General features: G+C 40.1%; 1 protein-coding gene across 3 annotated transcripts in view; it reads left to right on the plus strand.

Moving 5' to 3' along the window:
- The window catches only part of LOC120534982 (C-type lectin domain family 4 member A-like), a 96,498-nt gene that overhangs the window by 27,334 nt on the left and 42,012 nt on the right, over positions 1 to 27,152 (plus strand). For all 3 annotated transcript variants that reach the window (XM_039762480.1, XM_039762482.1, XM_039762481.1), the window contains exons 4-5: positions 4,875 to 5,026; positions 16,318 to 16,433. In XM_039762480.1, coding sequence (XP_039618414.1) covers positions 4,875 to 5,026; positions 16,318 to 16,433 — 268 coding nt within the window. The remainder of the gene's footprint in view (positions 1 to 4,874; positions 5,027 to 16,317; positions 16,434 to 27,152) is intronic.

Consider the following 27,152-nt stretch of genomic DNA (forward strand, 5'->3'; position numbering starts at 1 on the left):
TTGCAAAAAAACTGACAATGAGGATGAGACAAAGTTTAGTAGTCAGTTGGAGATCTTTCTTTCTTAGTGCAGAAAGAAATTTCTGTATCTAAACATCAACCAAGGAACAGGTTATTGACTTTCAATACACACAATCTATAGGCTAATGTTGTTAACAGGCAGTATGTTCCAGTGGTTCAAGCTTTGGACCTAGGATTTCAAACCCTGATGTTGTGGTTAAATCCTGCTACTGACTTTGTGTGACCATGAGCAAATCAATTATATTGCCTATGCTCCAACTGGAAAACAAAAGAAATGCATCCTATTGTATCTCAAATGTTGTAGGTTACCTTGGATAAATAAATATAAGTAATAATAATAATATTATTAGGTCATTGGAGCTGCAACTCTTGAACATACTGTACACAATTGTCCATGAGTAAAACATACCTGCATTAGATCAAGTCCTGTTTTTCCTAGTGACTTGGCTTTTGTTGGTAGTCATTGCAAAACACAATTTTACATGAAATGTATTCTTTTGAACTGAAATGGGAGAACATTCCCTCAAAACAACAGCTTCCTACCTTTTTTCTGGGAGCCTTACAGCACTTTTGAACTGCCATACAGCTGTTATTGCACTGTTCACTCCCCATCCCACGCAGCATTTTTGATGAGTCGTGCAGCTGTTATCTTGTGTTTCACCTTTTCGTAATGCTCCTTGCAACTCACAACACTCCACTGGTCAACTCCTTCTCCTCCAGCCATGTGGTGGTGGTTTGCAACACTCAATATCCATACAAAATCCTCCCCTTGCATGTCATTTGTATGTTGGTGCTTTATTACCCACATCATTTGTTTGAGAGTGCTTCAGGATGCTCAGCTATTCAAAGGGATCCACTCATTTGTCGTTAGTGTGAACAAGTATTGTGCAGTACTTGATACTTCATGCCAGGGGGCCAACAGAGTGGGACAGATGACCAAGATGAGAGCTGATATACAGTACATCTAATAGTGCAGGCAGTCAACAGCAAAAACTGCGCTTGCCGACCACTGTGCTTTGTGACTTCACTGAGTTTGCCAAACTACCTTTTTCCATTTTATAATGTGGTGACATCTCTTTTTTTCTTGTCCAGGACACCACCCTGTCTTCAATTGTCCAGTCTATCGGTTACTGTCAGTATTTACATGGCCTGACAATCACTTCTATTGAGCTCTTCATTTGCATAAAGCATGCTCTCAGCACAACGCTGAGCATGTAAGTGAGGATAATATTAATAAATATCGACAAAAAAAAATTAGGAAGAATTAAAAACACATATAGATAAATATATACACATATATCCATCCATCCATCCATTTTATAACCCGCTGAATCTGAATACAGGGTCACGGGGGTCTGCTGGAGCCAATCCCAGCCAACACAGGGCACAAGGCAGGAACCAATCCTGGGCAGGGTGCCAACCCACCGCAGGACACACTCAAACACACCCACACACCAAGCACACACTAGGGCCAATTTAGAAGCACCAATCCACCTAACCTGCATGTCTGTGGATTGTGGGAGGAAACCGGAGCGCCCGGAGGAAACCCACGCAGACACGGGGAGAACATGCAAACTCCACGCAGGGAGGACCCGGGAAGCGAACCCGGGTATACACATATATATTTTCAACCCATGTTTAATAACGTGCTTTAACTGCTATCATCATGAAAATGATATCACGTATACATCTCAGTATTTTAGTTATTCAGAGAGCTTTAATATCACAAATGTAATGGATTCTGTGTCCAGTCAGAGGAAGAGAGCCGGTTTAAGAAGCAAGTAATGATTCACACACATAGAGCACATAGAAGATCACATACAAAACAAAGCATTTAACGTGCTACTTTAGTTACGATGTGATTTGAGAAACTGGTTAATTAAATGATTTTAAAGATGAAGTTTATGATGTTCTACTTTAGTGACAAAATAAACTACATGATTAAAGTGGAAATTTCGAGATTGAAGTTGACATTTCATGCTTTTTCCCCACTGTGTTTTTTTCTCTGTACCCTAATAAGCTTTCATATGACACTCAGACAGTGGGCTTACAACTCGGCTTTTCACAGCGACTTTGATATGTGACTTCTTTTTTATTTCCGGCACTATGTGAACGTGAGCTTTCAAGTTTCTCCAACACGCTATGTCACTCGATCAACTTCCTTTTGTTGATTATACCACGGTTTTGGTATTCGCTGAAATTCTTATATTTTCCCCCGTGCTTTTCCCATTGTCTTTTCACAGAAGGCTGACCTTAAGGGCGATTTATATTGATTTGCATATTCAAAGAGGCATAATTCTGGGAGGAGTTGGGGCGTTACATAAAGCGTGTGCACGAGCGTTACTTTCACGCTGACCAGGATTTATGTAGCGGAAGAACGTGGAAGTTGGAGTACGCACAGATTCCTGCATCTGGATTTTTCTATGTGTAAGCACATTTTGGCTTTTGTGCTTACGCCATGTTATAGTGCGAATTCTACGCACAGCGTTATACTTGAGGCCCCAGGTCCTTAAAAATGTACAGCCCAAGGACAGCTCAAGAATTGTGTGTTGTTGAAAGAAACTAGCCCAATACCCAATGTAGACAAAGTGAGACATCAGAAAGAGGGAGATGGTGTCAAGTGTGATGGATAAGGTACATACTGTTGAAGACCGGGGGGATGGGTTTTGAAAAATAGACCAAAAAAGCACATTATTTACAATAAACTAACCTAAAAGACTGCAAACCACAAAAGCCTGTTTTTTTTGCTGAGGATGCCAATCAAAAATAGTCTAATGGGGTAGAAAAACCGTGAACCTGGCAACACTACACCAAGGGGACCGCCCACACTCCAAATGCTGTCTGTGGGCCGTGAAGGAACTTAAAAAGGTAAAACCTAGTCCCAAGGTCACAAAGGCTTCAAGATAAATGCTTTAATCCAGCAGGACAATAAAATTGTTATCTCAAAGTGCTTAAGGAAAAAAAACACAGATTGTTACCTTTAATGACATGCAGCATTTGTCTATGATCTTATTTAAACTTTGTGAGAGCTAATGAAATGGTTTGGAATAGCACACTGGCTGATGTGAATCTCAGTGCCCGCTTCAACATTTCCACAAGTTTACAGAGATGAAGGTTGTGTGGGGGTTGGTGATAATATGTATTAAATGCCTTTTGTAATGGATTATTGTCGCAAGATTGACTACGCTCACAGCCACCATCCCTGGTAAGCACCTGGCAATTTTTGGAGCTTCACCAAACTTCTTTCACTTTGCTTCTGCTGACGGCCTTCATTTGTATAACCCAGCATGCCCAGCTTCTCCCTGAAATCGATGACTGTGCTGTGGTGAGACAAGGGATGTGGTGCTTTAAAATGCTTAGCAAGCTAGAGCGTTATTAATGACAAATGTCAACAACTGAAAAAAACATGTCACACATTTTCTTTTTTCTACAATGGCATCAAATTTTCCATACAATCCATTAAGACATTTTTGAGATTTTGAGGTATTTAGTTTTGAAAATGTGGGGAACGTTTTACCTCTAAATATTCTTCTTCTTCTTTCAGCTGATCCCAAGTATTTAAACTCAAACTCAACCAACTCTACTCCCTGCATCTTCACCATTCATCTGACCTCCCTCTCATTCACACACACGTAATCTGTCTTGTTCTTACTGACCTTCATTCCCCTCTTCTCTAGAACAAACCTGAAAAATATCAGCTTTAAGCGTAAAGGGAAATAGTGTTTTAGTTGATGAGTGGGTGAGTAAGTGAGCTAACTTCTGTAAAAGATATCTGTCTAGCGATCTATCTATTTATCTATCTATCTAGTTAATTTTTCTGGAGTATAAATCAATGTTTAAATTGCTGTTAATGGCATTTTTATCTTGGAAATGATTTTTTAGAAAGAAAAAAAAATAACCCTTTTTTTATATAAGATAGCATGGGCACACTGTGGTTAAAACTTCATGCCTCCAAAAGACTGGTTTTAAATGACAGACTAGTGCGTTGAGTTCTTCCCTTGTGTCTCATGGATTTTTCTCTGATGATTCCCTTTTTCTTCCTATATCCCAGGGGTGTGCAGTTTTAGTTAACTGGCTACACTAAGTAAACTTTGTACAAATGTGGGCTATGCCCTGTGATGTGTCAGCATACCACTTAACGGTTATTTGACTGTGTAACGGGAGGCACACTTATAAAAGAAATAAACTTTTATTTTCTTCGTCTGTGGCCTATGTCTTCCCTGTACCCACAGACACAACACAGTCCCACACTAAGCACAAGCACAAACTCAAATAAACACAAATCAATTCTCTCTTCTTTATCTCCTCCACTCCTCTCCGGCAAGCTTAGTCCCTCTCCTCCCAACTCCTGGCTCCTGGAGTAGTGGCTCCTGGCTCCTTTTATAATGCACCTGGTAGTGCTCCAGGTGCTTGATGACTTCATTTCCAGCAGCACTTTCGGGTGTGATGGAAGGACTGCCCAAAAAGGCTCAGCAACTTCAGCTGCAGCACCCCATGGCGGCGCCTGCGGATCCCAACAGGGCTGCACCAAACTCCAACTCCCACGAAGCCCTGCGGGTGTCCAAGGCACCGCTGCAACCCAGGGGGGTTGCCATCTAGTGTCCTGGGGCAGGTAACGTACCAGCCATGTTTGCTCCCCTGGTCCTCCCAGCGTGGAGGTATCCTGACCAGACGCTACAGCTGTTACCAGGATAGGCACTATATTCCTCATCTAAACCTAAATGGATGGCTAGTTTCAAAGTGAAATGATAATTGTATTGTTTTCTTTAAATTGCTTATAATTTATTGTATAAATTGCTTTTTATTGAATGGATGGATAACCACATTTTTTCCATCACTGTTTGTCTTTTATAGGCATGGACTGCTTTTTATGTCCTGTTGGGTGGCTGGAACATTTGAATAAATGCTATTATATTTCTACGGAAAATAAAACCTGGGATGAGAGCAAAAATTTCTGCCACTTGTTTGAAGCCCACCTTGTTAAAATTGACAACAGTACTGAACTGGTAAGACAGAAATACAATGTATAGCATTCATCTTTGAATCTTTAAACCATTTTATATTAATCAGACTTATTTGTCATTACTGGCTCCCAACAGAACGTCTTATGTACAATAATAAAATATTAATATTATTGAATTTGGTTTATTGAAACAAATTGTTTTTTAAGTAGCATTTTTACAGAAGTGTATTAGGACCACAGTGAAGAAAGGACTGTAATTAAATACTAAATGTGATCACATGATCCGTAACTTTGTGCAAACAGAAGAAAACATCTTGCATGCTGTGAGATTTTGAGGATCCCAACAATCCCCCAAATGTACTGTGCACCGACACTCTGTTAACGCAGGAAAGGACTGGTTGTCCATTACCAGCGTAACTGCAAGTTAGTAGGCTCCCTGCAGAACATGTTTGCCACCTGCTGGTTGATGCGGGGAACATTTATAACCAGCCACTGACCTTGCCGTGTGCTACCTTTCTCTCTTTGCTTGTGTTCCTTTGATTTGAAAAGGGAGTGAATGCAGGCCAACGTTATTGTCCTTGCTTGCGTGCTGCATGTGTTTGAGTGACAGCTCCCATTTAAATAAATGCTTTCCTGTCTTCAAAACAATAAAGCTAATTTTTTTGTGAACCTGGACTCATCTCCTCCTATCTTGTGCAAGTCTGTGACCCACACATCACAAGTGGTACCAGAAGTGTGGTCATGTACAGATGGATCCCCAACAGGCACACAACCATGCTCTTCCACTGAAACCAGATGAGGCCCGTACAGGTGCTCTTATTTGTCCCAGAGATGTGCTTGTGAAGACGTTTCCTTCGGATGACCCAGACTGTTTCCTATTCTGTTTAAAAAACATGGCCACATTGATGCTCTGGGACACGGAAGGCTGGGTGGCTGTCTTGGCCCCTTTTTGACCGGGGTCTACAGATCGTGCGAAACCTTCCTTCCAAGAGACATGATGATTATGTTTTCCTGAAGTAACAAATCCTTCTTCGTACAGCTATGAACATCTTGGCCAGGGGGCACAGATTACAGCTATGGTTAATCGATTCAGATCGCCCTATACAGGGAAACACTTTTGAGTGCAATGTGGAAAAGCTCACTGTAGACACTAGGTTATTTGGGATAAGCTATGACCTCTGTGAAGAGATGATTTGGAGTTATATCAAAATTTTGTTGCATTTGACCCACAAATTGATAGGAGCCCAAGCCACATGGAGGCAGATGGGCCACCTTAGTCTGGCTCCGACTCTTGTACAACTTTCATGTCCAGAAGCCACTGGGGTGGACCCTCCAACCAGTTCCCCATGCACTGTGACCAGTCTGGACATCTGGCTAGGTGTTGTCTCCCACATACTCAGTACCTGCAGAGTGGCTTGGCTGTGGTCTGCTGCTCTTAGGCCAAGTTCTTGGAAAAGGCTAACTTTAAGTTCTGGGTTGGCTTAGCCGAGAGTGAGGTCCTGGCCCTGTTGGAGACTGGTAATGATCTCTGCGTCATCTGACACAATGTGCTCCGGCAGATACCCTGCATGTACAGAGCATGTAAACATTCATTGTATTCATGGGGATGTTAAGGAGTATGAGGCAGTGCTACTCCCACTGAATTAATAAGGGAAGGAATTTTAAAGTTTAGACTGCCTTATCCGACTCTTCATCTTGGCCTTTCTTAGTTGGAAGGAGGAATGCTGTATTGGGGGCAGAATGATTGAGCAGTTGGTTGGCTTGATTTGGGGGTCGTCTCAGCAAAGAAAAGATGAGGGACTTGATTTTGAAATGCTTTTATTGGCTGAATATGGCCAGATATGTTGATCAGTTTTGTAAGTCTTGCCCTGACTGTGTTTCCACTCATGGACCCAATAGGGCTTCCCCTTTCATAGATGCCTATTTTGGACATCCCTTTTCGAAACACTTGGGTTAGACATTGTTGGTCCACGTCCCAATAGTAAGAATGGTTATCAGTATATACTCATGCTGGTTGATATCCCGAAATGGCCCCTTTGCAAAAAAGCAGCAACCAGACTCTTGCTGAGGACCTGTCAGAGGTGTTCACTTGTATTGGCATTACATGGGAGATTTTAGCTAACCATTGTACACCATTTACTTCCTGCATCATGAAACAGCTATGTGAGAGCCTTGCAATTAAACAGTTGAGCACCACTGTTTATCATCCCCAGATGAATGGCCTGACTGAATGATTTGGTGGGTGGCTCATGGCAACCTGACCTCCTGGCACACCGTGTTGCCCTTTCTTCTGTTTGCTGCTTAGGAATCTCTTCAGGCATCTTCCGGCTTAAGTCCATTTGAACTATTATTTGGCAGTTGGCCACAAGGGGTGTTAGACCCTTTTTGGGAAGAATGGACAGGGGTTCACACTGACACTCATGGGAAAATGTATTGACCGATTTGCTTCACTCCAAGAATATATTTCTAAATTGTCATTCATTGCTGTTGAGCACAAGCATACTTTGTGAATTCAAAAAGGGCGATCGGGTTTTGGTTTTGATCCTGTCTGACCCACATAGGTTTCTGATGAAATAGTTGGCTACTGTGGTAGTGGAGGAAGGCATGAGTCCTGTGGCCAGTGCTAGCCCATGCAAATTCGACATTTGAAGGAGTGGAACAATCCCAATGACAATCTCTCATGTTGAGGTTGCTATTGGTTGTGATTTGATGTACACCGAGAAGGCTGAGTTGTTTTCAGCCATATCTGGCCAGACTGAAATGGCTGAAAACAAGATTGTGACTGAATTTGTTGTTAAGGTAAAGCTGCGCCCACATTGTATTCTTGAAGCAACAAGGATTGTGTGAGGAGATGAAGAAGATGCTCAATTTGGTTGTGATTCGCAAGAGTAAAAGCAACTAGTGCAGTCCAGTTGTTCTGATTCCAAAACCAGACAGTTTTGTATAGTTTTTCGACACGTGAATAAGATTTCCAAATTTGATGTGTAACCAATGCTGTGTATTGATTACTTACTGGAGAGGCTTGGTAAGCCTTATATATTTCTACCCTGGATCTCATGAAGGGGTACTGGCAGGTACCGCTGGAGGAATCCAACTGCAAGAAGACACATTTGGCTCCCCAGATGGGTTGTTTGAATTCACCAGACTCCCATTTGATATACATAGCGCACTGTTGACATTTCAGCAGATAATGGATTAGATACTGTGACCTCATTCTATGTATGTTGGAGTGTATCTTAATAACGTACTCATTTTTAATAATGACTAGCAAAATACCCGCGCTTCGCAGCGGAGAAGTAGTGTGTTAAAGAAGCAATGAAAAGAAAAGGAAACATTTTGAAAATAACGTAACCTGATTGTCAATGTAATTGTTTTGTCACTGTTGTGAGTGATGAGTGTTGTTGTCATATATATATATATATATATATATATATATATATATATATATATATATATATATACACACACATAAACATATATATATATACATATCTATACATATACATACATATCTACATATATACACACACAGCTATTTCGTATCAGTGCAATACGCTGTTTGTTAAAACGGTTGACTCCGCTCTTACGTGCAATAACAAATCAAATCATTCAGTTGTCTTTGCTCATATGTCATTTTAGAGCTGGACGCCTGGCATCTTTTTGGCCACAAGTTCGTTTCTGTTTGGTGTGAGGTTCTGTGTTGTGGAGATTCTCAGGATGGATTGCAGGTGCTCATCAGTGAGGCGACTCCTGTGTGCTGTTTTGTTAGTCTTTATCACTGAGAAGAGCTTCTCACAAAGATATGTGCTACCAAACATGCACAAGGTTCGAGCCGCATGTGTACGGACTTTTTTTGTTCTTCAAAGTCACCAAAGCGCAGTGCAAACTCAGTGCGCAATAACTCTAGCTTTGCAATAACTTGCAGCATCATAAGGTAGACTTGATTAACGCGGTAAGTGTTCGGCAAGGCAGCTGAAGCGCTGCATTATGGGATCTGTAGTTTATTGTGTTACCAGCGCTTCATATACCGGGCCATTAATAACAATAATACAGTATATAAAATGATCTCGGGCGGATATAATTACACACGGGCGGATGTGGCCCTGCCCTTGAGTTTGACACATATGGACTAAATAGAACTTGAAAAGATATATTTTTTCAAATGTGATCGCGCAATTCAGATAGAGTTGACGCGCACTACAGCCTGCATGCCTCAATGAGTTATCCTCCCCTTGCTCTTACTTTTTACCGTTCATCTAATGAATACACTGAGTATGGCTTTACCAAAACAATCATTGATGGCGAATAAAGTATCCATTATTCGAGTATGTAGATCGGTATATATATATACATATATATACCGATCTACATACTTGAATAATATATATATTATAATATATATAATATATATATATACATATATATACATATATACATATATATACATATATATATACCCGCGTATCGCAGCGGAGAAGTAGTGTGTTAAAAAGGTAGAAAAAGAAAAGGGAGCATTTTAAAAATAACGTAACATGACTGTCAATATACAGTATTTGTTTTGTGAGTGTTACTGAGTGTTGCTGTCATCAAGGATTTGATTATCATTATTTCTTTCAATCAGGTTCGTATTTGTAGGATGTGTTGTGTTCAAGTTACATTCCGTGTTTGTCAATCGTTGTAAAGATGACAGGTTTCATTCATCGATTCGTTTCTTACTGCATCAATAAACAGCTCGTCTTCTTCTTTATCTGAGACCTGACACACTGCATGCACGGGTTTTTTTTACACTTTCTTCCTTTAGTGGGACATTGACTTTTTCCACCGTGTGCTTTGTTTCCGCAGTAGCTGGATTTATGAATATGCTTATCAGACGCTTCATATTTTTTGCTGCCTTTTCAATTGTGTAATTCGGTTTTGTTCAGCGCTCTTTGGAACTGTTGCTTTTATCTGTGCACCGCGCCAGTTCACGTGAGCCACTCGGTGTACATGCATCGAAGGTTCCCAGCTGTGCTGGTGCCATCTCGTGCTATGTCCATAGCTTTATTTAATGTTACCTTAGTCCTGGCACTTAAAACTTTCTCTCGCAGTTTCGCTGAGTTTGTGTCAAACACCACCCTGACCATCTCATCTTCCTCTCCATAAGCACAGTCCTTCACCCGTGAATATTTACCCGTGGCAGTTTGCTAATGGATTGCCGCTGACGGACGGCCTTATATGGGCAGGCACTAAATTACAAACGCCAGCGCAGCCTGTCTATGAACTTAATTTAAAGTGTAGGTTTACATCGTGCTTTGTTTCCGAAGTAGCAGAACTCATGAATATGGTTGTATATGTCACTCGCTCGCTTCTTATTGTTTTGCTGCCTTCTCAATTATATAATGCATGTTTTCTTAAGCGCTTTTTTGAGGTCTTCCTGGTTTTCTATGTACTGCGTGATTACGTGGGAGGCGTGATGATGTCACACGAAACTCCGCCCCACGGCGTTGAAGCTCATCTCCATTACAGTAAATGGAGAAAAACTGCTTCCAGTTATGACCATTACACGTAGAATTTCGATATAAAACCTGCCCAACTTTTGTAAGGAAGCTGTAAGGAATCAACCTGCCAAATTTCAGCCTTCCACCCACACGGGAAGTTGGAGAATTAGTGATGAGTGAGTGAGTGAGTGAGTGAGTGAGTGAGTGAGTGAGTGAGTGAGTGAGTGAGTGAGGGCTTTGCCTTTTATTAGTATAGATTGGTGGTTGCATCATGACCATCTATAGACATTGCTTGACAGTTTGAGGCTGGTTGCGTTGGCAGCCAACCCTAAAAAGTGTAAACTGGGGACGTTGGAAGCACGTTATTTGAGCTACTCTATGGGGAATGGTTTGATTAAACCTCAGTTTGACAAGGTGGGTAAGGTGCTAGCATATCCACGTCTGGAAATGCTTTCCTTGGACTCACGGATTATTCTTCTTATTATTATTCAATCCAAATTTTCCTTATATAGCCTGTACCTCTTACTGATCTGACAAATGGGAGAAACAACTGCAGCATTGTATGGACTGATTATTATAAAAGGTCATTCTCTGATTTAAAGTCTCTTTATCTTCATTCCCAGTTCTGTGGAATTACTTTGCTAAGGAATTAATTCTACAGACAGATGTAAGTGTTTGGTTTGGGAGCTATAATTTCTTACAGTTTCAATGGGCAATAACATCCCATCACACTTCTTAGCAGGACCATCAAGAAAGAATGTTTGGCTATCAAGTAGGTGGTGGAGGCACTCTGCTACTACTTGTGGGGTAGGCGGTTTAACCTGGTGGCTGATCATGCCCTATTCCAGTGGCTCTACAGGCAGAATGATATAAATTTCCAACTCACTAGGTGGTTTGTTTGCTTGTAGCCATTTGATTTTGAGGTTTGCCATTATCCGGTTCAGTGCATGTCAATACTGACTTCCTTTTGCATCTGGCCGAGCCCATCTTAGACTGTCACTTCATTTCAAACCGGTTTCAACAAAGCTGAGGTGGAGGAATATGAGATTTTGTGACCTCAAGAATCCTCCAACTGCGCTGTGCACTAACACTGTTAACATAGGCAGGGGGACTGGTTGTTCACTGCCAGTGTAACTGCAAGTTCATAGGTTTGCATCTGTTGCCCAGTGGTTGATGCGAGGAACATTTAAAACTGGCTGCTGCCCTGGCTGTGTGCTCGCCTTTTTGTCTTCTCGGTTCTGCAAGAAGGCTATCTGTTCTGTTGGCTTGAGAAGGAAGCGAATGCAGGCTGATGTCATCATCTCTGTTTGCATGCAGTTGTGTTTGAGTGATAGCTCCCATTTGAATAAATTATTTGAGAATGTTCCTGTCTTCACAACAATAAAGATGATTTTTTTGGGAACTTGGACTTATTCTCTTGTAGAGGTTTGTGTCCCACACAACACAATTCAAATGTGACAGCACATACATGTCTGTCCAGGAATGAGTTTAAACAACTCAATTTTTTTTCTGTGTGTAATATATCAGTTTTAGTTGTTAAAAGATGTATTTGCCTATATAATATATTGAATCAATCCACGTTGTAGCCCTACTATCCTGAGCAATTGAACACTAAGAATGTTGAAAATTCCATCTTAAGATCATTGTTTAACTTAAAAGTGTATCTCAAATGCTTTGTATTCTAAGTGCTACACAGTCTAGTCATTAATTGCTATGCACATCTTAAATGAACTTCCTTTTGTGGTGACAGTAACCACAGACTGACACACAGAATACATTAATTTGTGGTATGACAGCACTATGAACATTTAGAATGCTAAAATTTATACTTGATATCATTTTCATGATGAAATGCATTAACGCATATTATTACATATTATTCGATGGATAAATTGTTAATTTCATTTAAACAATTTACAGTATACTGTACTGTTAATAATTAAACTTGTGGGTGGCACAGTGGTAGAGATACTGCATCTCTTTAAGCAGGTTATATCCCACGTATTTCCTGCCTGGAGTTTGCATGTTTTCCTCGTAGGTTTCTTTGTGTTTCTCCGGTTTCCTTCCAAAGACATGCAGGTTGGCTGTTTTGGTGCTGCTAAATTTGATCTTAAGATGGAATTTATGATGTTCATAGTACACAATTCATCATAGGAGGGCTACAATGTGGATTGATACAGTATATTACATTCTCCAATTTGTGTTTTAACCATTTAAACTGATATATTAGAAACACAAATCCATATCTGATCATTTTTAAACTCATCACTGGACAAATTTGTATGTGCTGTTGTCTCATTCAAATATCTATTGGGTTAATAATATACACAGTGACTGAATGACTTATTCTCCAAAGGATGGCATTCATTGGAAGGCAGTTTCAACTTTTAATATTTGCCTCTTACTGAAGGCTTAAGTGATCGAGGGTATCACTTGGATTTACACTTTTGGATGGGAGTGCCCCGTTAAATTGCACAATTTGACTGGGCATGGTATTTTAAAATGATCACCTTACACTTCAGGTAGTACATTTCAACAATTTTTCCATGATTCAAAATCATTTTAGCCAACATTGAATTCTGTGTTTCACAAAAGAAATTGGAATTTATTTGAAATATTAATATCTTGAAACTGCAGTACACTTTTTACCATTTTCAAAGAAATAATTTGAAAGGAGATCATTTGCTGGATGCAATACTTGCATCCAGGCTCCTTCACTAGCTGTCTTTAAATCTTATTTAAAAACACACTTTTACTCTCCGGCTTTTAACCCAGTATGATATGTTGGCTATCTGTTGTGACACTAGAGGGCGCAGTCGCTCCTCAAACCCCTCAGACAAACGTCCAAGACACCAGGTAAAAGCACCAGGAAATATTTAAATTTCTTTTTTCCTCAATATTGTGCCACAAGCACCACGACCACCACAATAAACAAATCAATAATTAATAATACAATAATAATATTCCTCCTCTCCTCCCAGCAGCTCTGTCACACTTGCTCCCAACTCCAGCTCTCTCGCTGGGTCTCCACCAGTCCTTTATATAGTCCTTGACCCAGAAGTGCTTCTCCTCTACTGTTCATGTGACTTGTCAGCACTTCTGGGTCAGATGGAGAATTAAATTTTTCTTCAGCCCAGAAGTATTTCTGTTCTTTCGTCCCCGTGACTTGGGCTATAGGGAAAATAAAAACCCCTGTGTCTCCCTGCAGCGTCACACGTTGGCACCCACGGTACCCAGCAGGGTTGTGAAACCAAACTCCATCTCCAATGATGCCCTGCGGGAATCCGGGGCACCTCTAGGCTGCAGGGAAGACGCCATTTAGCGTCCTGGGTGTGTCAGCCGGGATGAGCTGCCAGCCGTCCATCACACTCTATACTTTTTATTATTAATCTTTTCAGCTCTTATGTGTTTATGTGTTTCTGTTTCATTTACCCCTTGGTTATTGTGTGTCTGATATGTTTGGTTTTTATGGTACAGCACTTCGGTCAGCCTTGATGTTGTTCTTAAAGTGCTTTATAAATAAATAAATAAATCCTAAAGAAATTTAAAAATTGTTAATAAAAACTAAACTTTGTTCAGAAGTCATCAGTGGTTTACAATGTGAATGCAAAATGCATAGACAATGTCAGTCAGTCAGTCAGTCAGTCAGTCATTGTCCAACCCGCTATATTCTATCACAGGGTCACGGAGGTCTGCTAGAACCAATCCCAGCCAGCACAGGGCGCAAGGCAGGAACAAACCCTGGGCAGGGCACACACAAAGGACAATTTAGGATTGCAAATGCCCATGTCTTTGGACTGTGGGACAAAACCGGAGCACCCGAAGGAAACCCATGCAGACACGAAGAGAAAATGCAAACTCTATGCAGGGAGGACCCAGGAAGAAAACCCAGGTCTCCTTACTGCGAGGCAGCAGCGCTATCACTTCACCATCATGCTGCCCCTAGGCAATGTCAAAATAATGACATTTTAAATGTCTGCTCAAATAAATAGATTTCACATAATATCTATATACAGTATATATATATATATATATATATTTATATATATATATATATATATATATATATATATATATATATATATATATACAGTATATATATATATATATATATATATATATATATATATATATATATATATACTAGGGGGTGAGTCCTTCGGCACCTTTCGCGCCCAACCCCCTGTTATGGCCAGTCTGCTGCTCACGTTGTGAAAAGGGGTGCTGAACACACCGCAAGGAGACGCAGTTGCTCCTCCAATACCCCCTCTTAAACGGTAATACAATGGGAAACAAATTAAGTTTTTTTTAACCTCCTCTTTGCTCGATCAGCTACTGACTTGCTGATGATCTGTGCCTCGCGCAGCGCTTCAATCATTTAAAAGCCTGTATGGCAGCTGTTTGGTTAAATCTTTGGGCACTTTTGGTTAAGTCTTGTCTCACGGGACGTAAGTTCTTGATATTTTTTAGTTTAGAATTTAAAAACGGAATAAGGATCTGAAAATCTAACAACATCACATTAAAGTTTGCTAAATTCTAAAAAGAATGATACCAAACATATATATGTAGGTTTTCAAATAACCCCGATTTAAAGCGTGACAAAAAAGTGACATAAAAACATCACATAAAATCATTGCACAAAGTCATTGCACTTTTAGGCTTAGGATTTTATTTATAAATTTATATAATTTATTAAATTTTGTTTTGTAAAAAACTATCAGTAGGGTATAGATTTATTTTCTGTTCATAATAAACTAATTTAAAAATTAGCAGAAGACTCATTGATCAAGCTATTATTTATTTGTATCACTGATGTTTTATCATAATAGTCTGCAACACTGTCATATGTATAATCTAAGAGTCTCAATGGGTATTTCCAGTGATGGCATAGCTTCATAATGAAAAGACGTACATATTTCTTAAATCGAAAATGATGTTTTGGTGACATATGTAATATATAGTAAGCAAAGCATGCTTGGCCTACATTGTGCAAAATTCTTATGGCAATCTGTCAGACCCTGTATGCAAGCAGTACTAGTCTCTGATCATTTTCTTTTAAAATTATCATTGTTCCTCATATGTATAACAAAACATATTTTGAACCAAATAAAAATATTGCATTCTGAAAGTGGACTGAGTACTATACTAAATATTTCAAATTTGAATTTAATTAAAGTATTTCAAAGTTGAATTCTCTCTTCTATATAAGTAAATAGACTAGATTTCTCTGTACCTCTCTGTTCAATTAACCTCATTGAACATAGGCTGTTATTAAATAGAGATAATTTAGCAACATTGAACAGATTTTTTTCCCAGTTTTCGTCAAATTAGTCTAATATTTTCGTCTGGAAATTTCCTGAATGTTACACTGGCCTATAGTCGAAAAATGTAAATGTAAATTTCTGTGTAAATATTTTCTCTTTCTCTTCTCTGGATTTCTTTGAGCTTCTAGACATTTTTGGATCATTGTGAAGTCATCTGTTAAATTATTTGTGAATTTTGAATATCTACTATACATACCAGTAGCATTTTCAATCCTTCCTAGAATGGTGAAAATGTTGCGAAATCTTCAGCTGTCTCTGAGTAATGTTTTTTTTTCCTTACCACCATAAGTGTTAAGTAATAAATACAGCCCAGAATGAAGATTCTAATTTTAATCTTTACTTTAACCATCTTACAATCTAACTAATAAATGAAAAACATAGCATTCTAGAAAGAGAAATATGTTTTATTGGTAGAAAATTTGTTTACTTTCTTCTAAATGAATGAAGAATATATAGTATGTGAATGTCATAAGAGAAATACCAAATGCATTTTGTACTGTCTTCTAAATATGTCTGGATATATGTTTCTTCAGGATTTTCTTCGAAAAAACATGATACCTAAAGAATACACTTACTGGATTGGGCTGTGGCAACCAAATTCCTTTGACGGCTGGAGATGGCTGGATGGCACACCATTAGACACTAAAATGTAAGAATGCACTTCTGGTTTATATATATATATATATATATATATATATATATATATATATATATATACAGTATATATATATATATATATATATATATATATATATATATATATATATATATATATGTCTGTTTGTTCCCTATACAATCCCACATCCTTTGACTGATCTGGACTAAATTTTACATAGTTGCTCTGTAGGACCATATGGACAAGATAGACTACTTTGACTCTGGGTGTTCCAGTGTTATTTGTTTCTCTGTGTTACAGTTTGCACACAGGTGCCACCTGCTGGCTCAGAGCAAGGGACTGAAGCCAGGCTGGCAAATAAAATGACCGAAGCTTAACATTATTTTCCCCGGGCAATGCCACCTGCTGCTTCTTTCTACTGTAACATAAAAATAAGTATCTTGGTTGTTAGATGAGACTTAATCGAAAGTGAAAGTGTAGCACAACAGAAAGGAGAAGCAAAGGGTTGTTGTTAAATGTTGTTGTTTCTTAATAATTTAAGCACTATGAACTGCCCACCTTGAACTGAGAGGATGATTCAGATATGATAACATTTATGGTTACAACCCTGCAAGCAGTTACTTCAATTCTGGAATCCAATTGGATTGGAAAAGAACAAATTCTTGATATGCAAGAGCAGTGACAGATGGGACTGCTAGTAATAACAATAGGGCCCGTGTTATCATGATATTTCCCTATATTTACCCTTTACTTGTTTTCTTTAAGGATAATTGTACTCATCAGATTCATTACTTGGTTGGTCTACTGTTGCACCTTAAGATTAACACACACACACACATAGATATACACATACATGCAGACCCTAACCACAACAGTACTCTATGAGTGATGCATACACAGCTGGTGAATCTTTGGTCTACTGTCACACCTTAAGATTAATACACACCTATAACCCTAACCACAAAAGTACTGTATGAAAGACGTATACACATACATGTTATTCCCTTGCACTTTAACCCACACAAGTACCGTATAAATTACACATGCTCAGTCCACTTTCCCTAGTACTCCAAACAAAGTGCAATGTCTTTGATATATCTCAGACCTAAATATTACCTTTGGTCTCCAAGAATATATTCACACATACAAAGGCTCAACATCCCTGGCTATAGGCCATTTATTAACCAGTGCATGTCTTACTTTAATGCACTGTTCATTATTGGACAGACCTATACGTCCTTAACTCGACGAACCTTATAGCTTGGATCATATGGCACTTCCTCCTGCTCCAGGTCTTCTTAATAAAAAGTTACCTTATTACCTCAATCACTCTAGATATGAAGATGAAGTATAGAAAATTTAAAGTAATGTGGTATTTATAAAAAGCAATAATACCATTATAAACTGCTCAAAAAAGGAACACTTTTAATCAGAGTATTGCATGAAGTCAATGAAACTTCTGGGATATTGATCTGGACAGTTAAATAGTAGATGGGATTGTTAATCAGTTTCATATGCTTTGGTGTTAATGAAGTTAACAATAGGTGCACTAGAGGGGCATCTGTGACCCGTCATTTGCGCGATAGACATCTTTCTTGGCCTCTCTCGCAATTTTGTTGTGGCGATTTTGTCAGCGCTCATTTGTCGGTCACGGTTTTGTCGGGGCGCATATGTCTATCGCGCTTTTGTCGGTGAACTGGGGCATCAATGAGACAATCCCCAAAACAGGAATGGTTTAACAGGTGGAGGCCACTGACATTTTTCCCTCCTCATCTTTTCTGACTGCTTTTTCACTAGTTTTGCATTTGGCTATGGTCAGTGTCACTACTGGTAGCATGAGGCGATACCTGGACCCTACAGAGGTTGCACAGGTAGTCCAACTTTTTCAGGATGGCACATCAATATATGCCATTGGCAGAAGGTTTGCTATGTCTCACAGCACAGTCTCAATGGCATGGAGGAGATTTCAGGATACTCTAGGAGAGCTGGACAAGGCTGTAGGAGGTCCTTAACTCATCAGCAGGACCGGTATCTGCTCCTTTGGGCAAAGAGGAACAGGATGAGCATTGCCAGAGCCCTACAAAATTACCTCCAGCAGGCCACTGGTGTGAATGTCTCTGACCAAACAATCAGAAACAGACTTCATGAGGGTGGCCTGAGGGTCTGATGTCCTCTAGTGGGTCCTTTGCTCACTGCCTGGCACCGTGGAGGTTGATTGGCATTTGCCATAGAATACCAGAATTGGCAGGTCCACCACTAGTGTCCTGTGCTTTTCACAGATAAGAGCAGGTTCACCCTGAGCACATGTGACAGATGTGAAAGGGTCTGGGGATGCTGTGGAGAACGTTATGCTGCCTATAACATCATTCAGCATGACCAGTTTGGTGGTGGGTCAGTGATGGTCTGGGGAGGCATATCAATGGAGGGACACACAGACCTCTACAGGCTAGACAATGGCATCTTGACTGCCATTAGGTATCGGGATGAAATCCTTGAACTCATTGTCAGACCCTATGCTGGTGCAGTGGGTCCTGGGTTCCTACTGGTGCATGACAGTGCTCGGTGTCATGTGGCGAGAGTATGCAGGCAGTTCTTAGAGGATGAAGGAATTGATGCCATTGACTGGCCCCCATTTTTGCCTGATCTAAATCCAATAGAACACCTCTGGCACATTCTGTTTCGGTTCATCCAACGCTGTCAGGTTGCGCTTTTGACTGTGCAGGAGCTCAGTGATGCCCTGGTTCAGATCTGTGAGGAGATCTCCCAGGACACCACCCATCATCTCATTAGGAGCATGCATACAAGCACGTGGGGGTTATACAAACTAAAGAGTATACAAAAAGAGTATGATTGTGAGTTGCTGCAATGAAATTTTGGCAAAATCAACTAGCCTGCCAAGTCATTTTTTTACTTTGATTTTCAGGGTGTCTTTGAATTCAGCCCTCTGTAGTTTCATCATTTTCATTTCTATCAAACAATGTGGCATCCTTTCATTCCTAACACATTACCCAGTCCATATCAGTATAGATATCCAGCATGATTTATTTTTGCATTTAGATCTGATGTGTTTTCAAAGTGTTCCTTTAATTTTTTTGAGCAGTTTATAATGGGAATATAGGCAAAAAGTTGCAGATTCCCTCCTCCCAACCCCCCGCAGCCACTGTCAGCAGCACGTGCTCGCTCTCTGTCCCTGAACAGAGGGGAACATTTGAACAAATCTGAACTTAAATTTAAAAACCAACCACAAGCAACCAAAAAACATTGCAGGAGTTCATGCTAATAGCCTTACAGCCCGATCGCTGTAAACACTTTTTTTAAAATGAGTTTTAAGCACAGCAGAAAAAAGGAACATTTGAAAAAAGCGAAAAGTAACATTGCAACAAATCGCGCTATGAACAACTCCATGTAAACACTTTTTTTAATGAGTTTTAAGCACAGCGGAAAAAAAGGAACATTTGAAAAAAGAGAAAAGTAACATTACAACAATTCACGCTACGAACTGAAAAATTAACTTTTGAAAAATCCGTAATACAAAAACCACCAAGAAAACTAACCTTGCATGAGTCGAGTTCTGGCATGAAGTGTTTTCCTTCAGGTGTTTTCTCTCTTGTGATTTCTTGGGTTTCTGGTGTTTTTAGCTGTTTAGCTGGTGGGAGCGAAAGCCTCATGCATCCATTCCAAAAACAAAGTCCTTGTTACCCAACCCTTCGTGTTTGCCCTCCACATTACTGGCAGTCTGGCTTTGTTTACATTGTGCTGCTTGAAAGCACGAGGGTTCTCAGATTGGTAAATGAGTAAGCTGGTAAACAGTTTTTCCACCTCTTCCAGCACTTGAAGCCTCTGCCTGGTTAACGCTGTAACTCCTTTTGCAATATCAGCTGCTTTAATAGTTTCTTTCTGCTTTAGAATAGTCAAAATCGTAGATTATGACTTCTTGTACTCGGCGGCAAGATCAGTAACACGAACGCCACGCTTGAACTTTTCAATAATTTCTTTCTTTACTTCGATTTTAATTTTCTTCAAAACTTTCTTCTCACCACTCTTCACTTGCTTAGAAGCCATAGTTAACTGCAAAAGCACACAAAATACTGTAGAGCACAAAGAGAGTGCAGGTAAAACACGCACGTATGACTGAGAACAATGAACAGGGAGCGGCACTGCTTAAATGAACCAGCCTGGCAGGCACGCGGCTCGCTCTCTCTCTCTCTTTCTCTCTCAGCTGTACCCCCCCCTCAGCCGAAGGCAGGCACGTATGTGCATGCGAACCATCCCCCCGAGCAGGCAGGCAGGCAGGCATGCAAACATGTGCAGCAATCTCCCCCCAAACACCACCGCCCCATCACCCCCCACCGCAGGCAGGAAGGCAGGCGGGCAAACACGTGCAGCAATCTTCCCCTCCCCCACCCCAGCAGGCAGGCAGGCAGGCACGTGGCCTGCTCGCTCTCTCTCTCTCTCTCTCAGCAGCAGGTAGGCACGTCTGACCGAGAACAATGCAACACGTGTGGAAATCATTGGCGTGCACAAACTGAAAGGGAAACTGGCTTGTTCGTATACCGAGTGTGTGGTCATGAACCAAGGCAAAAGTTTGCTTAACTTTTTGGGTGTGTACCGAGTTGTACGTGAGCCAAGACGTTCGTGAACCGAGGTTCCACTGTATATATATATATATATATATATATATATATATATATATATATATATATATATATATATATATATATATATATATATATATACAGGTATAATTCCATTACAATGAAGTGGCAGGGACCTAAAAAATATTAAACATTTCGTAGTAATGAGATTTCTGTGTTTGTCACTATAGTGCTTTCTTTAACTTGCAACTATGCAATCATTTTAATAGCTTCATTCATGTTAATTTTAATCTCCTCCTGTCTATAAGTTATGCTGATGAGAATTTTTCTCAGCATTTCCTTGCAATAATATGCTTTCAGGGTGTGAATGATGCCCAAATACAATGGCTGAAGCACTGCCGTGCAATTGAGTGGGAGGAATTCAACATTAACATTATCTAAATGTCGAAGTATGTTGTGGGCAGCACAGTTATCAATCAGAAGCCGATTCATCCTTTTCTTCTTCTTCATTTTGTGGGGTTTCTGAAATCTTTTGGGACACCCCCCTAATGGGAACCTCCACTCAACGGGACAATGTGAGCTTGAAACAGTAACAGCAGGGTTATATATTGTATCGTGATCTACCACTCTCCTATACACAGACACAGCAGTCAGGCAGTGTTGTAACCAGGTTAATGGCCAAGTAAAACTGTTCCTTGCATTTAAAATGTTCCTTTCATCACAATTTTCTGTTTGCTTCGGCGGGAAGCCACAGCAGAGCTGTGAGCCTGCTGTTGCCCCAGCAACGGATAAACAATCTTCCACAGACGCGGTGATCACACTTTGGGATGCTGTTTGTCATGTTCTCCAGTTGGGGGAGGTCCCAAGCAAGTTTAGAAACCTCCCAACAGTGACTTTGCTTTTTCTTGAATGAGTGGCACATTAATAGGAATGTTTCTTGAATGAGCATCATTGAACCACATAAAAACTGCATTTTTGATGTCTTCAAATTCAGCAGTTCGCATATGTTTGCAACCCAAGATGTTTCTTCTTTTTTTACTTGGTCTTTCAAGAAAGTTGACAGTGTCGATGGCAAAATTCCAAATTCACTGGCAACGTCATTTTTCTTTTTGCCGGAATTAAGAGCCACAAAAATTACGTTTTTTTTTCTAATATGAACTATTGTCATTTTTTCCTGTCTGCCATTTTTATAGGAGGGTGCTAATGAGTTATATTCCAATGGATGTTTTTCAAATGTTGACGAGCAATAAGCAAAAGGTATCGCTGAAAACCACAGAAAACAAACACAGCAAAAAAAAAAAACAGTATGAGGAAAGTTCGAAGAAAGAAAAAGAAAATACAATGATTCTGTTTGGGGATCGTTGTGCACAACTGAGCTGTGATCACAGAACTAACTGCTCTGTGGATGATTCATTCAGGCATTTCAAGGTCTTTTGGGCACTTCATTGTAATAAAAGTATTTGCTGAATGTATTTTGTAGTAATGAGATTTCTGTAGACTCTGTCGTATGGGGAAACTGTCGGGACCATAAAAATACTTCATTATAAAGATAATTGTAACAGAATTTTACATATAGATATATATATAGTGACAGATAGGGGGCACTCTCGCTCCCTTGACCAAGATGTCTGACACGCGGTAAAAGTCCAAATATAATTTTTATTCATACTAAACAGTGCACGAAGCACCCTACACTCCACAATACTAATAAATCAAACAACTACACTACACAACTACACAAATACACTAATCAATAAACTCTCCACCACTCCCAGACGCATTGCCACCCTTCCACCCAGCTCAGCTCGCCGTCTGGGAATTCCCACAATTCTTTTATAGTCCCTGACCCGGAACTGTTTCCCATCCTTCAGTCCATGATTCCTTATCACTTCTGGGTCAGATAAAAAGTCCTTTTCTTCACCCCAGAAGTACGTCACTTCTGTTGTCACTTTTTCTATGACGCACTTCCGGGTTATAAGGCATATGTGACTCTCTGGGCCTCCCTGCAGCGTCCTCTGTTGGCCCCTGGGTTATCCAGCAAGTTTGTAGGGGAAAACTCCATAGTCCATGATTCCCTGCTGCTATCCGGGGCACCTCCATGCTGCAGGGAGGGCTCCATCTGGCGGCCTGGGGGTATTGGCCGGGATGACAAGCCCGCCATAGACCACAAAATATATACATCTTCTTATATAATACACTACCATGCTGTCTGTTTGTCTCTCCAGGATTTTAAATCACCTGTAGTTTGCAAACCGTTTGACCTATTGACCTGAAATTTGATACACATATACTATGTGACCTCTACTATCCGCTTTCAGGGTGATGCTTGACCTTCACGATCAAAGGTCAACCCAGGAAGGTCAAGGTTCTAAATCAAATAACCTGTAGTCTGAAATTTGGTACACATATACAATGCTGAAACTCTGCACTACAGCTTTATATTAAAAGCGAAGAGTTTTGAAATTATTACTCTTTTTATTTTTATTTTATTTTCCCTCGGCAGCAGACAGCAGGGCGGCCATGCAGCGCATGTGTACAGGTGGAGTTTTCATCCCTACCACCTTCAGCGTCACTTCCCCTACCTCTTTATAGCTTAAATCATCGTACACATATATGGTGCATGAAGGTCAAGGATCAACAGAGTGTGGTCAAATCAAGTATATATATATATATATATATATATATATATATATATATATATATATATATATATATATATATATATATACAGTGGTGTGAAAAACTATTTGCCCCCTTCCTGATTTCTTATTCTTTTGCATGTTTGTCACACAAAATGTTTCTGATCATCAAACACATTTAACCATTAGTCAAATATAACACAAGTAAACACAAAATGCAGTTTTTAAATGATGGTTTTATTATTTAGGGAGAAAAAATCCAAACCTACATGGCCCTGTGTGAAAAAGTAATTGCCCCCTGAACCTAATAACTGGTTGGGCCACCCTTAGCAGCAATAACTGCAATCAAGCGTTTGCGATAACTTGCAATGAGTCTTTTACAGCGCTCTGGAAGAATTTTGGCCCACTCATCTTTGCAGAATTGTTGTAATTCAGCTTTATTTGAGGGTTTTCTAGCATGAACCGCCTTTTTAAGGTCATGCCATAGCATCTCAATTGGATTCAGGTCAGGGCTTTGACTACACATGTATATATGTACACATGTATATAGGCTAAACAATACAATCAGATACTGTACGCTAAATGGAAACACGAAATAAATTGGAGCTTCAATTTTCTGCAAACAATTGCTCCTCTGTACAGAGAAACCTTCAGTCTGTTATTAATAACAGAAAGATATCTTCTAATGCTCACTCAGATTCATTCCCCCAGACAAACAAGTTTTATGGCATATTTGAACAACATCCAACAACTACTTCTTCACAATAGCACCTCCCCTATTCTTCCTTTTTCATCAAGGAATATGATGTCTGCAAGCTGCTTGCAACACTGATCCTCAAAAAGTTAACTGGTCCTGACTCTGTCTCATCTGCAACAATCAAACACTGTGCCAGGCAGTTCACTCCTCTCTTCACAGACATCTTTAATCAGCCTCTTGCACAGTGCACTGTACCAGATTGCTTTAAATCTTCTATTGTTGTTCCTGTTCTCAAAAGTGATAAAATAAGCTGCCTCAATAATTACAGACCTATTTTTCCTACATCAGTTTTAATGAAAATATTTGATTGGTTTATTTTAACCCATCTGAAATCTGTTACTGCAACTGACCTTGACGCTCTTCCATTTGCATATTGAGCAAACAGATCTTTGGGTGATGCCAACAACATGGGCTTTCACTTTGTGCTGGAGTATCTGGATTATAAAGGAACTTGAGCCAGAATACTGCTTGTTGACCTCAGTTCAGCTTTTAATGCCATTGTCCCTGAGCTGTTGTTAACTAAACTTCTACAGACTGATCTGAATCCTTCCATCTGTAAATGGATTTACAGTTTTCTGATAAACCGGAAACAATACATTTGTATGGGCTCCCACCTTTCAGACTGTCTCTATATTAGCACAGGTGCCCCTCAAGGCTGTGTACATTCCCCTCTAACTTTATTCCCTGTATACCAATGACTGTAGGTCCACTGATCCTTCAGTTAAAATCATTCAGTTCACTGATGACACCATCATTATTGGTCTAATTAATAATGGCAACAAAATACCTTATAAAAAAGAGGTGTCTCATCTTTTGTCTTGGTGTGCTTCCAACAACGTAGTGCTCAATACCACCAAGAGAGCGGAAATGGTCATTGACTTCCGCAAACAGCAGTTATAACCTCTCCTATTAGAAATAAATGATTCTGAACTCAATATGGTGGACTCCCTCACATTTTTGAGCACAACTATCACAAACACTCTCAGCTGGGACATTAACACCACTTCCATCACTAAAAAAGGCACAGCAGCGATTGTACTTCAAATGCCAACTAAAGAAATTAAATATTTCCCAGTAAATTCTAGTTCAACTTTAAAAATCCATAATTGAAAGTTTAATCACATACTCTGTTGTTGTCTGGTTTGGTTCAGAAATGGCACACTCCAAATCTAAATTCCAGCATGTTGTGAGGTCTGCTAAGAAAATAATTGGCTGTGCTCTTTCATCTGTGGCAAATCCGTATACATCTCATGTCTATACCATGTCAAAAGGATTACCACGGACTCATCTCACCCAGCTCATCATTTATTCCAAAAACTCACCTCTGGTAAATGCTTCAGGTCATTTAAAACTAAATGACACCTCAATAGTTTCTTTCCCAGAGCCATAGCCCTCTCAAACCATTAATTTAGCCTGTCTTCTTTGTAATTTCATATGTTCTGTCATATAATGTATAAAGGTGTGTGTGTTACATTGTATGTACATGTACAGTGCATCCGGAAAGTATTCACAGTGCATCACTTTTTCCTCATTTTGTTATGTTACAGCCTTATTCCAAAATGGATTAAATTCATTTTTTTCCTCAGAATTCTACACACAACACCCCATAATGACAACATGAGAAAAGTTTACTTGAGATTTTTGCAAATTTATTAAAAATAAAAAAATTGAGAAAGCACATGTACATAAGTATTCACAGCCTTTGCCATGAAGCTCAAAATTGAGCTCAGGTGCATCCTGTTTCCCCTGATCATCCTTGAGATGTTTCTGCAGCTTAATTGGAGTCCACCTGTGGTAAATTCAGTTGATTGGACATGATTTGGAAAGGCACACACCTGTCTATATAAGGTCCAATAGTTGACAGTTCATGTCAGAGCACAAACCAAGCATGAAGTCAAAGGAATTGTGTGTAGACCTCCGAGACAGGATTGTCTCGAGGCACAAATCTGGGGAAGGTTACAGAAAAATTTCTGCTGCTTTGAAGGTCCTAATGAGCACAGTGGCCTCCATCATCCGTAAGTGGAAGAAGTTGAAACCACCAGGACTCTTCCTAGAGCTGGCCGGCCATCTAAACTGAGCGATCGGGGAGAAGGGCCTTAGTCAGGGAGGTGAACAAGAACCTGATGGTCACTCTGTCAGAGCTCCAGAGGTCCTCTGTGGAGAGAAAAGAACCTTCCAGAAGGACAACCATCTCTGCAGCAATCCACCAATCAGGCCTGTATGGTAGAGTGGCCAGACGGAAGCCACTCCTTAGTAAAAAGTACATGGCAGCCCGCCTGGAGTTTGCAAAAAGGAACCTGAAGGACTCTCAGACCATGAGAAACAAAATTCTCTGGTCTGATGAGACAAAGATTGATCTCTATGGTGTGAATGCCTGGCGTCACGTTTGGAGGAAACCAGGCACAGCTCATCACCAGGCCAATACCATCCCTACAGTGAAGCATGGTGGTGGCAGCATCATGCTGTGGGGATGTTTTTCAGCAGCAGGAACTGGGAGACTAGTCAGGATAAAGGGAAAGATGACTGCAGCAATGTACAGAAACATCCTGGATGAAAACCTGCTCCAGAGCGCTCTTGACCTCAGACTAGGGCGACGGTTCATCTTTCAGCAGGACAACAACCCTAAGCACACAGCCAAGATATCAAAGGAGGCTTCAGGACAACTCTGTGAATGTCCTTGAGTGGCCCAGCCAAAGCCCAGACTTAAATCCGATTGAACATCTCTGGAGTGATCTTAAAATAGCTGTGCACCGACGCTTCC

The sequence above is a fragment of the Polypterus senegalus genome, chromosome 9, assembly GCF_016835505.1.
Source record: "Polypterus senegalus isolate Bchr_013 chromosome 9, ASM1683550v1, whole genome shotgun sequence".
NCBI lineage: Eukaryota > Metazoa > Chordata > Cladistia > Polypteriformes > Polypteridae > Polypterus > Polypterus senegalus.